This window comes from Sceloporus undulatus, chromosome 5 (assembly GCF_019175285.1).
Source record: "Sceloporus undulatus isolate JIND9_A2432 ecotype Alabama chromosome 5, SceUnd_v1.1, whole genome shotgun sequence".
Classification (NCBI taxonomy): domain Eukaryota; kingdom Metazoa; phylum Chordata; class Lepidosauria; order Squamata; family Phrynosomatidae; genus Sceloporus; species Sceloporus undulatus.
In genome coordinates, this window is record NC_056526.1 from 83,042,203 (window position 1) to 83,056,252 (window position 14,050).

General features: G+C 39.8%; 1 protein-coding gene across 8 annotated transcripts; it reads left to right on the forward strand.

The window, feature by feature from the left end:
• The first annotated feature begins 1,496 nt into the window (after nt 1–1,496).
• On the forward strand, nt 1,497–11,398 carry SYPL1 (synaptophysin like 1). 8 transcript variants are annotated; one of them, XM_042468956.1, is made up of 6 exons: nt 1,497–1,574; nt 4,124–4,195; nt 5,390–5,508; nt 5,866–6,070; nt 9,198–9,386; nt 10,565–11,398. In XM_042468956.1, the coding sequence occupies exons 1-6, from the start codon at nt 1,512–1,514 to the stop codon at nt 10,691–10,693; spliced, it is 777 nt and encodes a 258-aa protein (XP_042324890.1). In that variant the 5' UTR covers nt 1,497–1,511; the 3' UTR covers nt 10,694–11,398. The 8 variants fall into 8 exon arrangements, with proteins under 8 accessions (XP_042324890.1, XP_042324897.1, XP_042324889.1 ...); XM_042468963.1 differs by lacking the exon at nt 1,497–1,574 and adding an exon at nt 2,040–2,046; XM_042468955.1 differs by lacking the exon at nt 1,497–1,574 and adding an exon at nt 2,371–2,481.
• The last annotated feature ends 2,652 nt before the right edge of the window (nt 11,399–14,050 follow it).

Here is a 14,050-nt window from a genome sequence, read left to right on the forward strand (position 1 = left end):
TCGAGCATGGTGAAGAAGTATGAATACTATACTTAGTGTTCTTAGCTATTCTGTTGTAATATCCTACATTTTCCATGAATGTCCTACATTTTGCAGTGCCGTGGCCTCCTTTGTGGTTAGGACATCTGGTCACTCTGGACAAGGCCTCCTCACTGCTGTCAAAAATAACCATTTGTCAAAACAGAGGTGGATTTCTGATCTCCTTCAGATTTATTTTTTTAATGTTTTTATTTTGCTAGTGTGTGTTTTTGTTTTGAAGTTTTGTTTTGCTTTTTTGCATTCTTGGCACTTGCTGGGCTCCTGGTACCAGCAGCAGATACCTGGTAACCAAATTGCCTATCCTGATCTGCTGGGATGTCCTGTCTCTGTGACTGCATCTGCACTGCAGACGTAATGCAGTTTGACACCACTTTAACTCCCATAGCTCAATGCTATATAATTTTGGGATCTGTAATTTTGTGAGACATTTAGCCTTCTCTGTCAGAGAGCTGAGGTGCCACAACAAGCTACAAATCCTAGAATGCCATAGCACTGGGTCCCGGCAGTTAAAGTGGTGTGGAATTGCATTACTTGGGCAGTGCAGATGCAGCTCGTGAAAGTAGTATCTCTGCTGTCCATCATTTTAAGTGTTCAAGTGTCTTACCAAAATAATGGATAGGCTGATTGATTGAATGAACATGCCACTTTTCTCCCAAGGTGGGGCCCAAGGCATCTTACAATGCTAGAACCAAATTAGCTTTTTAAAAAAGGATAAAAAAGTTAAAACGCAATTACAGAACCATCTCATTAAAATACCATTAATTTTTTTAAATGTAAAATCATTTTTTAAAAACACAGTAAAATTAACAATCCAGCACATATACTGCATAAAAGGCTTGCTGTCACTAATTGATAATTACAAAACTGTCTGAATGAAAAGGACTTTGCTGATGAAAGGAATGCAGAGAGAGGGTCAGCCTCATCTCCTATGGACAGGATTCCAGGGACTGGAAATCATTTCTCACCCCCTTGTAGCATAATAATCTTAAATCATGCAGGTAAGTCAGAAACTACATCCTTTAATAAAAGACATAAATATATCCTTCCATTTTACAGCAGCAGGGCCATTTTCTTGGCTCATCAGCTCTTTCAATGAGGGTGGGAGATGTTGGCTCATGTTCACTTTTATGTGGGCATTTACTAGTCTTAACATTTAAAACTGCCCATAAACAAAACAAAAACAGGTTCATTTATATACCGCTTCATACTGAACTAACAGTGTCTAAGCGGTTTACAACTGTAAGCTAATTGCCCCCAACAATCTGGGTACTTCTCTCAATATATGACAGTTACTGCCTCTCCAGAGTAAATTTTACATCACAGTAAAATGTGGGTTATTCCAACTTTTTCTATCCTTGGAGTGGATCTGTTGAAACAAATGGGATGGTGGGAGTTTCAGTTCAACACTTGGAGGACTCCAATTTTTGGAGTCCTGCAATCCGTTAAATGTGATTGTACTGCAATGAAGAGGGATGCTGGGATTTTCAGTTCAACATCTGAAGTTTCAGTTCCACAAGATCCCATCCCAAACTCAGGTGGGCAACTTGTGTTCTTGCAGGCCAGAGCTTTGGTTTGGGAGCTATAGCTCTCATGTTGGCTGGGGCATTCGGGGAGTTGTAGTCTAGACTGAAAAGTTTCTTTCTGAGCTATGTTTTCTGATGTTGTTGGCTTCTGGCTCTCACCACCATAGTCAATGGGGAAGGGGGGATGCTGTCCAGCAACATCTGGGGGGTCTATAAGTCCTCTCAGCATCCCACCATTTCAAACTATGCATGCCCTGTAGCAGGGAACTTACCAGGGCTGAGTTTGCTGAGTATATTGGTCAAAACAGTGTGGAGCTAGGCTGCATCCTCATTGCAGAATTAATGCAGTTTGACACTGCTTTAACTGCCCTGGCTCCACGCTATGGGATTTTGGGATATGTAGTTTTGTGAGATATTGAGCTTTATCTGGTCACGTCCACACTCAGATGTCATAACCGCAAAGGAGGACAAGGCACCCCAAAGTGTATGGCATTTGAGAAAAATGTAGAACATCACCAAAAGAAAAGCTTAAAACACTACTATAAATACAAATTCCTCTTCCTTAGTCATGCTCAAAATGGAAGACATTTTCAAATTCCTCCTGGACAGAAGTTTGAAGTGTAGGATGTGTCCTGGGAAAGGAGGGCGTCTGGTCACCTTGTCTGCACTGCAGAAATAATCCAATTTGACACCTCTTTAACTCAATGCTATGGAATTCCGGGAATTGTAGTTTTGAGAGACATTTTGCTTTCTCTGTCAGAGAGCCCTGATGCCACAACAAACTACAATTGCCAGAGTTCCATAGCCTTTGAGCCATGACAGTTTAAAAATGGTGTTGAGCTGGATTATTCCCGTAGTGCAGGTGCAACCAGAGCTACCAGATGTCCTAACTGCAAAGGATGGCAAGGCACTGCAAAATGTAGGACATTTATGGGAAAAAAGTGGGACCTTACAACAGAAAAGCTAAAAACACTCATATAAATATTAAATTCATGCTGGAGGACATTTTGGAATTTCTCCTGGACAGAAGGTTGAAATGTAGAGCATGTCCAGGAAAAAGAGGCAGCCTAAAAAATCAGAGAGGGCCACAGCAAACTACAAATCCCAAAATCCCATAGGATGACGCCATGACAGTTAAAGTGGTGTCAAACTGGATTAATCCTGCAGCGTGGCCATCAGCACGTAGGGGCAATTCCATGAGGCCCTTATAGGGTCTTTGGGGGAGGTAGAGCAGACACAGCTGAGACCTATTGTAAGGTGGCAGTTGGGAAATGAAGTAAAGTTGGTTCCCTTGAGCTCTGGGGCCACAATTAACCACATATCCCAGGATCCTATATGGTGGCACCTTGACAGTTAAAGTGATGTCAAACTGAATTAACCCTGCAGTGTGGCCATCAGCACTTAAGAGTGATTCCATGAGGTCCTTATAGGATCTAGGGCAACCACAGCTTAGGCCTATTGTGAGATAGCAGTTGGGGAATGAGAGAAATAAAGGTGAACTACAAATCCCAGGATCCCATAGGACAGCGCCATGACAGTTAAAGTGGTGTCAAACTGGTTTAACTCTGCAATGCGGCCATGAGCACTTAATAGTGATTCCATTAAGCCCTTATAGGGTCTTTGAGGGAGCTAGACCAGCCACAGCTGAGGCCTATTGCGAGATGGCAGTTGGGGAATGAAAATTCCCTTGAAATCTGGGGCCACAACAAACTACAAATCCCAGAATCCCATAGGACGACACCATGACAGTTAAAGTGGTGTCAGAGTGGATTAAACCTGCAGTGTGGCCATCAGCTGAGGCCTATTGTGAGATGGCAGTTAGGGAATGAAATAAAGGTTCCCTTGAGCTCTGGGGCCACAATGAACTACAAATTCCAGGATCCCATAGGATGCCACCATGACAGTTAAAGTGGTGTCAAACTGCATTAATCCTACAGTGTGGCCATCAACACTTAGGAGTGATTCCCTTAAACGGTCTTTTAGGGAGGTAGAGCAGTCACAGCTGAGATGGCAGTTGGGGAATGAAAGTTCCCTTGAGCTCTGGGCCCACAACGAACTACAGATCCCAGGATCCCATAGGATGACACCACGACAGTTAAAGTGGTGTTAGAGTGGATTAGCCCTGCAGTGTGACCATAAGCACTTAGGAGTGATTCCATGAGGCCCTTATAAGGTCTAGAGCAATGATGTCCAAACTCTGGCCCTCCAGGTGTTTTGGACTTCAGCTCCCAGAATCCCAAACCATTGTCAAGTTGGCTGAGGCTTCTGGGAGCTGAAGTCCAAAAAAATACTAGAGCAGCCACAGCTGAGGCCTGTTGTGAGATGGCAGTTGGGGAATGAAATAAAGGTGGTTCCATTGCCAGAGCTATGTGGGCGGAGCCTGAGAGCATTTAGAGGCTTGTAGGGAGAAGCAGGCCAAGCCAGGAGCCCAGAGAGACATTACTTGGGGACCAGGGAAGGCAGCCATTGTCCCTTCCTCCTGTGATCCCCACCAAAGTGCCTCTGGAGCCCTAGTGTGTGCTCTTCCCTTCCCTTGCTAACTTTTGTTTTCCCTCCAACAGAAAATGAGTGACTTCCACCTTGACCTTAGCCCACTCAAGGAGCCCCTGGCTTTCCTCAAGGTTATTGAGTGGGTGAGTGTCTCTTAACATGGGGATGGTGGTTGCTCTCTCCATCATGGGGTTATTTTGCAAGAGAGGGAAGGCAAAGCTGTGCTAAAGAGCCCGGTGGTTGTGTTGGGCTTCCCAAAAAAGGGGCCTTCTTTGGTCTTTCCAAAACTTTGCTCTTCCAGGCATTTTGGACACCCAAAAGTATCTGACTGTTGGCCAAGCTGGCTGGGACTTCTAGGAATCCAAAATAACCTAGGCTGCATCCACACTTCAGAAATAATCTGGTTTGGCACGGCTTTAATTGCTGTGGGTCAGTGGTAGGGAATCCTGTGAATTGTAGTTTGTTGTGGCATCAGAGCTCCCTAACAGAGAAGGCTAAATAGCTCACAAAACTACAATTCCTAGAGTTCCCTAGCATTAAGCCTGGGTAGTTAAAGTGGTGTAAAGGTAAAGGTAAAGGTAGTCCCTTGACATGAATGTCTAGGCATAATAAACTAGATTATTTTTGCAGTGCAGATGCAGCTCTAGAGGTCCAAAGTTTGGGACAAGGGCAACCTCTTTAGGCCAAAGATACTAGGCCCCTCTCCTCTGCTAGAGAAATGGACTATGTTTTGACTGTTTTCCTGCAACCAAGGTGCTTTTGCTAGACCTGGTGTGATTTCAATACTTTCTCAGTGTAAAGCTGGGTTTTGTCAAAATGTTTGTTTTAACTGAATCATTGTATTTTTTAAAAAAATATCCTAATGGTATACCTCATAATTAAAAAAAAAAACCAACAACACTCAATTATAGAAAACATTAATTTTAGTTCTGTAGTACAGTATTAACTTCAACACGTAACATCCGGCACAGACCTTGCAGAAAATCTCCAGTTAAACTTCTTTAAAATTTAGGAATTGACATAAGTCACCAACAGCAATCCAGTCTAAATGGCCAGTTAGCTTTAGGATACTTTTAAAGTTGAATGTTATTTGATTGATGTATCCCATGCTTAAAAACTAGAGAAAAGTTTGAATGTGTCCCACGGCATCAAATATTTACTATTGTTAAAGTTTCTTTAAGAAAATGGTGGCAGATATCTAGCATTTTAACCTATATGTTTTAAACAAAAATCTACAGCCGAGCGTGGGCCGGATATGAGCCACCCTTTCCTTGCATGCTGTTCAATTTTCCAGGCAGAATTTAAATCTATGTATTAATTGGTATTTTTCTATATAGTTCTTTTCTCTGTTTGGATTTGCTGCATGTGGAAGCTATAAAGGTACGACCACAATTCTAGTTTCCTGCATAGGACTTGTGAACAGAACAGTAACAGCTACTTTTGCCTACCCTTTCAGGTGAGCTTTCAATACATTTCTACATAAATCTTCCTAGTAGTATGCCATCAGTATTAACTAATATCCCACTAGCAGTGGCTTGATCAAGCAGTTTTCCGTAACGCTGAAAATTATTTGATATTACTCAGTTAGCTGGATAGGTTTTCCTAGAGCAGTAAATATATTGCCGATTAATAAGCACAAAATATGCAAAGATTCGTTTTAAAATGTAGAACTCCTGCTTTTAATGTAAGTTCGTTTTCTTCAAAGGCCTTGCAGAATCATTCTAAAATTTTAACTTTGGAGGAGGCTATCCCCCCCTTTTTAAATTATAACTAAATGATATGCTTGTTGTAATTCTTGAATTTTCTTTTTTAGGCTGAACAAAGTTATATTTAGTTCTCCAGATCCTACCCGATGCAATGGCACTTGGACTGACTTCCACCTTGTGGGCAATTTCTCTACCTCTGCACAGTTCTTTGTGGCATGGGGGGTAGTGATATTCTTGTACTGCATGGCTGCCCTTCTGCTGTACCTTGGTTATATGCACATATATCAGAGCGGTGGCATTTTACCAGTTATAGTAAGTTTCTTCAATTAACATAAAATCTAATAGAGAAGAAAGGTGCCTTTTGACCAGTCTTAAGGTTCAATCAATAGATACTTAGAGCTTTAGTAGTAAACTTCATAAATCAAATGTTGTTTAGCTTCTATGTGCAGATTATATTGACATTGTTAAATGTATACAGAGATTTTGCTAATTTTACAAGCTCTAATCAAAATGAATGTGTTCAGACACTTTCGCATCCCCAATTGATTCATTATGAAACTTGAAGTCATTGGTTTTGTTACTCTGATGCAAGGTAAATTTAAAGCTAAATTTATTCTGAAATGAGAATACATTTTATATTAGTGAAACTTTTGGTAAGATCATTACAGGGATAAATTCTAATACATCTGCACCATTAGAATAAGACTTTGTGCTGTAGTGATTAGAGTGTCAGAGGTTGGGCTGAGGAGACTTGGATTCAGATCTCCACTCAGCCGTGAAATCTAACTCTCCTGGGTGAATTCCAAGAACTATCTAAAGGTATCTTATCTGACAAATGTCAGATAAGAAGCAAGATTCTGTATTCTAGTAAAGGAGTCACTTCATATGAGAGAGAGTTTCTAGGAGAGAGTAGAATGTTAGCAGCATAGATAATAATAGTCCAACTGCCAGAAGGAAAATAACTCCTTAGCTATAGAATCCATTTGAATGTTAATTTCCTTATATACTGTATATGAGTCCATCAGTGTATTAGCTATGGTAGTTTGGAAAATATTTGTGATTTATGGTGTTAGATACTTGTAATTTTAGACATATGGGGTCAGCATGATGTGATTTGAGTGTTGTACTCTGGAGACCAAGGAAATCCACTGATTGACCTTGGGCAAGTCACGCTCTCTGTCTCAGAGGAAGGCAAAATCAAACCCCCTCTAAACAAGTCTTGCAAAGATATCCCTGTGATAGGTTTTTATTAGGGTTGCCATAGGTCAAAAATGACTTGCAGGCACACAACAGCAAAATAACATTTTATATACATATTTCAATTATTTTTAAATTTGTGACTTTAAGTAATGTGTATTTTTAATGTAGGAGATTATCACATGCACTATATCCCTTCTTATTCCTGACAGGATATATGCACGTTTAACATAGATAGGTCTTACTGCATTCTCCCATGGCCAGGCATATGCAGCCTGTATACTGGGCTTATCCTGCAGCTTTTCAAGGACAGGATTTTCCATTGGGAAGAAGACAGGGATACAGCATGTGTGATAATATCCATAGTGTAAGATTGTTAATCATTTTACAACAAATATGGAAAACAAAACAATGACATATAGATTGGAAGCAATCAATATACATTTTCATCCACAAAAAAGGAGACACAAAAGATTGCAGTCATTACTGGACCATTCCACTGATTTCCCATACAAACAAAGTCATGCTCAAAATTCTACAGCAAAGACTCCTGCTGTGTCTGGAGTGACAAATCCCAGAGATACAATCTGGTTTTAGGAAAGGAAGAAGCACGGGATCATATTGCAAGCATGCAGTGAATAATGTAGTGCATCAGGGAATTCCAGAAGAAGATCTGCATGTGTTTCATTGACTACAGCAAAAGTCTTTGACCGTGTAGATCGAAGGCCCAAAACAGACAGCCAAAAGCACTACCTTTGAGCTGATCCAGGGATGTGGCCTTCAGATCAGGCTGAAGCTGCACCATGGCCGCCTCAGGCAGCCCAAACCTGGCTGCGAAAAGAGTGCAAAGAAGTGCACCTTGCTGGAGGTATGTTGTGGACCATGGCATTTGGTTGCTGTGGTCCCATACTGCTCCGAGCGTTCTCACAGGTGGAGAGGCCAGAGACTGTTCCAAGCCACCTGTCTGCTTGAGGCTACAGAAAGCTGTGGGATGCTCTTAAACGAATGGGAGTATCACTACATCTGATTGTCAAGGGGTCAGACAATGCTGCATTCTATCACCCTATCCAACTCGTATGCAGAAAATATTGTACACAAAGCAGGCTTAGACTCAGAGGAAGCAGGAATGAAGACTGGAGGAAGGAACATCAACAACGTAAGAGATGCAGATGACACCATATTACTAGCAGAAGACAAAAAAACTTGAAACAATTACTAAAGAAAGTTAAAGAAGAAAGTGCTAATGCAGGCTTAATGCTGAACATTAAAGTGACTAGTCTACAGAAGATCTACATGAGTTCATCATAGATGACGAGGACAATGAAATAGTAAAAGATTTCCCATAGCTTGGATCAAACAATCAGAATGAAGACTGCAATCAGTGAATCAGAAGAAGACTAGGAATAGGAAGGGCAGCTTATGAAAGAGCTAGACCAAGTCCTAAAGTATGAAGTTGTAACACTTAGCACTAAAATTAGGATTGTTGAAACCATGTATGGGTGTGAGAGCTAGACAGTGAAGAAAGCGGATAAAAAGAAAATCAACTCATTTGAGGTATGGTGCTGGAGAAGACTGCTGAGGATACTTGGATGGCTAAAGGGACAAAAGAAATGGGTCTTAGAACAGATCAAGCCTGTATTCCTTCTAGAAGGCAAGATGACTAAATTGAGGCTGTCGTACTTTGCTCATATCATGAGACAGCATGACTCATTAGAAGACAATAATGCTAGGAAAAGTAGAGGCAATAGAGAGGAAGACCACATGCCAGACTGTTAGACTCAAATCAGGGAGATTATGGGCCTGAACTTTCAGGCTCTGAGCAGAGCAGTTGAGGAAGGGAAGCTTGGAGATGTTTCATCCACAGAGTTGCCGTTATTTCAGGTCAACCTGAAGGCAATTAACAACAACAGCAAGATTAATTACCATGAGCTTTTTATTAGGAAAGGGAGAGTACAGATCAATTTGATGATGATTACTAATGATTCTACCAGGATAACTATTTTGTAAAAGTATTATTCACCAAGATTATCAAAGCTGTTCACTTTATTTCTGTCTTAGAGATGAATAATGTTTTATATTAAATAAAGCTGTAGTAAAACATTCAATGACAATACAGAGAAATATTGAAGTAGTCTTCATTTTAGTAGCTTTATGTGTCAAATGATAGTAAATTGTTAACTGTTCTTTCATTCTGAAAGCCTTATTTTGTGCTGATGAATTAGTAACTTGACTCTCTCTACAGGACTATGCCTTCAGTCTTACCGCTGTCTTTCTATGGCTGGTTAGTACTGCTGCCTGGGCAAAGGCCCTTGTTGACATCAAAATTTCAACTGGCCCATACATTATGGAAGAAATTGCTGCTTGCAAAGTATCTGGATCCTCCTGTGTATTTGGTTCTGTTAGTTCCATGGGAAGTCTGAATGTCTCTGTGGTATGTATATTAGAACTTGAGTGCTGAGATGTATTATGAGCTGAGTTGATAATCAAGAAGTAGTAACATGGTACCATTCTAGGCATGATTTGGGAGATTTGAGAGTAGAACCTCCTCAGTGTGTTTTTGAATGTGCTCTGAAATGCTTTCTTTAGACACATTGCCCCATAGGACAAACAACACAAAGAGTTTCATCAGGACAAACCATACCATCCAACTACCCCAATTTGACAGGGAAGGTCCTGATTAATCATCCACCACTCTGCTTTTTCAGCTGGTTTAAAAAATTACCAGTTTCTTTTTCCACCTTCCACTTTCCCAAGTTTGTCCTCAGCTTGCTTACTTGCTGCAAACTGAATTCAAAGTACAAAAGTAGTTTGCACTCAGTTAACTCAGTGGAAGGAGAGGAAAGGAGGGGGCATAATCTTTCCCTTCCCTGTTGACTCAGACAAAAGCAAACTGCTGCAGCCTCTCCAGACTTATATGTTATTTCTCATTAATAACTTTTGTCATCTTGACTCCACTCTGATGTTTGGTCACCATGTGTCCCATTTTCATCTCTGTAATGTTGAAAGAGAGCAAGTGTGGCATAGTGGTTTGAGTGTTAGACTCAAATGAAACCCATTGGGTGACCTTGTGCAAGTTTCACGAAACCCACTGGGTGACGTTCTTTCTCAGTCTCAGAAGAAGACAGTGGCAAACCACCTCTGAATAAACCTTGCCAAGAAAACAGCATGAGCCTTAGGGTTGCCATAAGTCAGAAACAACTTGAAGGAATACAACAACAATGTTGAAGGGTATGAACCACTTGCACATAGGTATAATACAACCCAGTTGTACTAGTAGTAATTTTTACTCAGCTAGCATTAAATTGGATTTAGGCCTTACTGTTAATTAGGAATGGGTCTATAAAGGCCTGTGGTGTATTAAATGTTGATAATGTGCCATAAGACTCCTTGTTCATATCTACTTGTGTTTGTGTCCAGAAAAATAAATTATTATTATGTATTTGTATAGTGCTGTAGATTTGCATGTTTTCTGTTTATCTCCTCTTAAAGTGACAAATAATGTCAACTATATAAGAAAAGTGTGCTTGGTAGGGAAGCGCCTTAGAACTGATTGTTTTTCATTGTGAAACAGCAACGTATTAATGCACACACTGTATTTTTAACTTGCAGGTTTTTGGCTTACTAAATGTTATTCTGTGGGGAGGAAATACTTGGTTTGTGTACAAAGAAACGTATTTTCATAAACCAAGTGGTAATTCCCCAAACACTGGGCTCTACCCACCTGCGTCGGGAATCTAAAGGAATCAAAATCATACCAGAACAGTTTTGTTGTATCCTGTATCCAAGATTTTGAAAGCCCTGCATTTCAAGTACTTCAGTTGTAACTAATTTTTAAGGATATAAAACTTCAAAGCCCATCCCCTCGATAAGAAAAACTAGGCAACTTTGGAAGGGGTGGCTAATACTTTGTTAGATAGTCTAATTCAATCAAATTTATGTGTGCCTTGTTAAAATCTAGACTAGAATTCAGGGAAGAACATTTTGTATTGATAGTAAATACCTGTGTACGAAATCTTGTAATAGTAACTAGTCCTCTTCTAAATATCCATTCAACTTGTAATCTGCGACATTCAAAATAACACTGTTATAAATTCTAGTGCTAATATCATAATGCTTTGCTAAAAAAGGTTGAGTTTCTGATTTCAGTGTAATTGCTTAATGTTCTAGAGAAGAAAATAAATCTTGGACACAACTTGAAATTTACATAAGGACAGGGGCAGCTCCTTTAAATGTTTGTGGTGGTTACCAATGCCCATTTTAAACCCAATGATCACCACTGACAACATGTTTAAAGCTAAGATCTGTAAGTACTTGTCTGAACAGAGTAAAAGCTGAACAGTATTAAGTCTAGATGTAAAAACATGGCAACGCTTTTGAGGAATTTATTGTACTTTTGAAGAAGTGACTGCTTCAGTTAAATTAATAAATGGAGGTTTCTAAGAATCTTGCCTGTTGTGTTCAATCTACTATAATAAGTGCAACTGCCTTAAGCCACTTTACATTGTCATTTAACTTTTACCCAAAGGTTATCAGTTTATTCTTTTGGCATGCCACTTCATCTCGTCTATTATGTAATAGTCGGAAATTCATCCAGTAAATCTGTCAATTCGGTATAAGTGCATGAGTGCACCTTCCTCCTCAGATCTCTCATTCACCAGTGTCCCCTGACAATGGAGCATTTTAAGAAGGATTGAAAAGGTGGCAGGCTGCTTTTCCCATCTCCATTATGCACAGTCACCTCTATGTCCAATCCACAGTATCAGTAGGTTCTTATCCTTCCAAACACAGATTGTGATGGCTGCCTGTGGAACTGGTGTAGACATGTAGCTGTTAATGGTGCACACAATTTCCAAAGACTATCTTCTGTCCACACAGCATTAAACTAACATCTTTTGGCTACTGTCGCAGGCTTTCATAAATGAACTAAGTACCGGTTCATGATATAATGAATCTGATACTGAGTAGCATTCTGGAACCAAACTATATGAGTGGAAGTCGAAAATGCAGCAAAGCTTTACTGGGTAAAGATTAAACAATGTATAGATAAGCTATCTATATTGGTTATTAGCACAAATTCTCTGAATTGTCAGCCCTTCCATCATAGCCTGTTAAAACTGTACAGGCAGGTTGATGAAAGCCTAGAGCCATTTTTATTTAAGAATGCATGTATATTGGTGGCCAGCAATATATTCCCTCAGTGCCCTACAAAACTGAAAATACAATACAGTGGGTCCTTGGTATCTGCTGGGATTTGTTTGAGGAAAACCCAGGGATATCTAAATCCGTGGATGCTAAAGTCCCATTATATACAGTGGTGTCCCTTATATAAAATGGCCAAATCAAGGTGTGTGTTTTTTTAATTTGTTAAAATATTTTCAAGCTATGGATGGTTCAATTAAAATACAACAAACAGTAACCTTTGCATACAAATGCACAAGGCAGTTCATAAGAATGATTTAATGATTATACTCCAAGCTGCTTGATTGCTTTTAAAATAACTTATATTTACACTTTTATTAATTATACAGTATTAATCTGTATTTTTTTAATGTTAGCCACCTTGAGTCCGTTATCAGGAGAAGGGCAGGATAATACCATATGTGAATAAAAAAATAAAAAATATACAATGGTCGAATAAGTGACATATTTCTAAATGACTTTTTAAAGTCTCTGCTGGCTTGGATTGCAGGTGTCACTTACAAGTTCCTTACTATCTGTGGTGTCATTAATGCCAAGTAGGAATTCACAATTACCTGTTACAGTAGCTGTAGCCTTATTTTAAAAAGATCTCACCCATTCTATATACTGTGTTTTAGAAAGCATACACTCTGCTACATATCTAGCATATGCTGGCATTTTTTCCCAACAAAAAACCTGGTACCCAAGATTAAATTTACAATGGGCCTGCTGCATCAGTGGGCTAGTGATCCATGGATTCGAATATCCATGGCTCGCCATGGCTCATATTATTCAAAGGCAGTGCATGCACATGATGGGCACATCATAATGGAGAGCATGGGAGACCTCCAGAACCAAACCCCCACAGATGGATAAAGTCTACTGCAATAGACAATTGCCTTTTGTTCACCAGCTTTACTTGGTGATGGGCAGGGTATTATCAGAATAAAATTACAAGGACCTGAGTACCTTTGCTGTATAATCATACATTTTCTTCATATCCTCATGCCCATTTTATGTCTATAGTAGTGTTATCTCTTCTAGCTGCATGGCACCATTCACAAAAGCAGAGAAATTAAATAATTTTGCCAATTAATTCTGAAAAATAGCCACATTGTACCACTAGGAGTTGCTGTTGCTGCATTTTTAAAATAAATGTCAGGTGCGGAGTATCCTACTGATTTCAGTCAGTCGGATAGATATACTTTTCATATCTCTAGTATACACTTGTGTTAAGTAATGTTAATTGTTATGTATGTTTGCAATACAAGCTGTATCTTTTATCACTAATTTTACCCTTTCACATCCTTTAAATTTTTATTTTAAAACACCAGATGTTCCTCAGCAAATAAAATTCTACCTGTGTTAGTGTGATACTTGCATGTGTGCTGGCTTGATGCCCACTCAGTCATAAAGCAGGCTTACTATGGCTACATCTACAATGCAGAAATAATGCAGTTTGACACCATTTTAATTGTCATGGCTCATGCTATGGAATTCTGGCTTTTGTAGTTTTGTGAGATATTTAGCCTTCTCTGTCAGAGTTCTGGTGCCTCAACCCCCCTATAAGTCCCAGGATCCCCTAGGATGGAGCCATGGCAGTTAATGCAGTGTCAAACTGCATTCATGCTGTAGTGCAGTTTGGGTGAAAGAAACACAGTCATGTCTTCCTGCAGGCATTTCTTCCAGGGATTATTAAAGTGATGCCCTTTGGTCAGTGCCTTTTTCATGACCAAAACTGCTTGTGAATTCAGGTTCAAAGTGTTCAGGCTAAAACATATTCCAAAGCAAAGGAGATGTGTCCAAGCTGTAGATTACTTTTATGTAATATAGGCCTTGAAAGTTGTTACATTTATTTATATCTTGATTACCTCCCCCCCCCCCCTAAGTATTCGGCTTTCGGAATCTGCTCGGGTC

Bases quoted from the DNA above. Each gene is read 5' to 3' on its own strand.
- SYPL1 (XM_042468955.1), top strand. From the start codon at position 2,392: ATGGTGTTGAGCTGGATTATTCCCGTAGTGCAGGTGCAACCAGAGCTA. The intron at 5,509-5,865 runs GTGAGCTTTCAA...TTTCTTTTTTAG, and splicing joins ACTTTTGCCTACCCTTTCAG to GCTGAACAAAGTTATATTTA. The intron at 9,387-10,564 runs GTATGTATATTA...TTTAACTTGCAG, and splicing joins GAAGTCTGAATGTCTCTGTG to GTTTTTGGCTTACTAAATGT.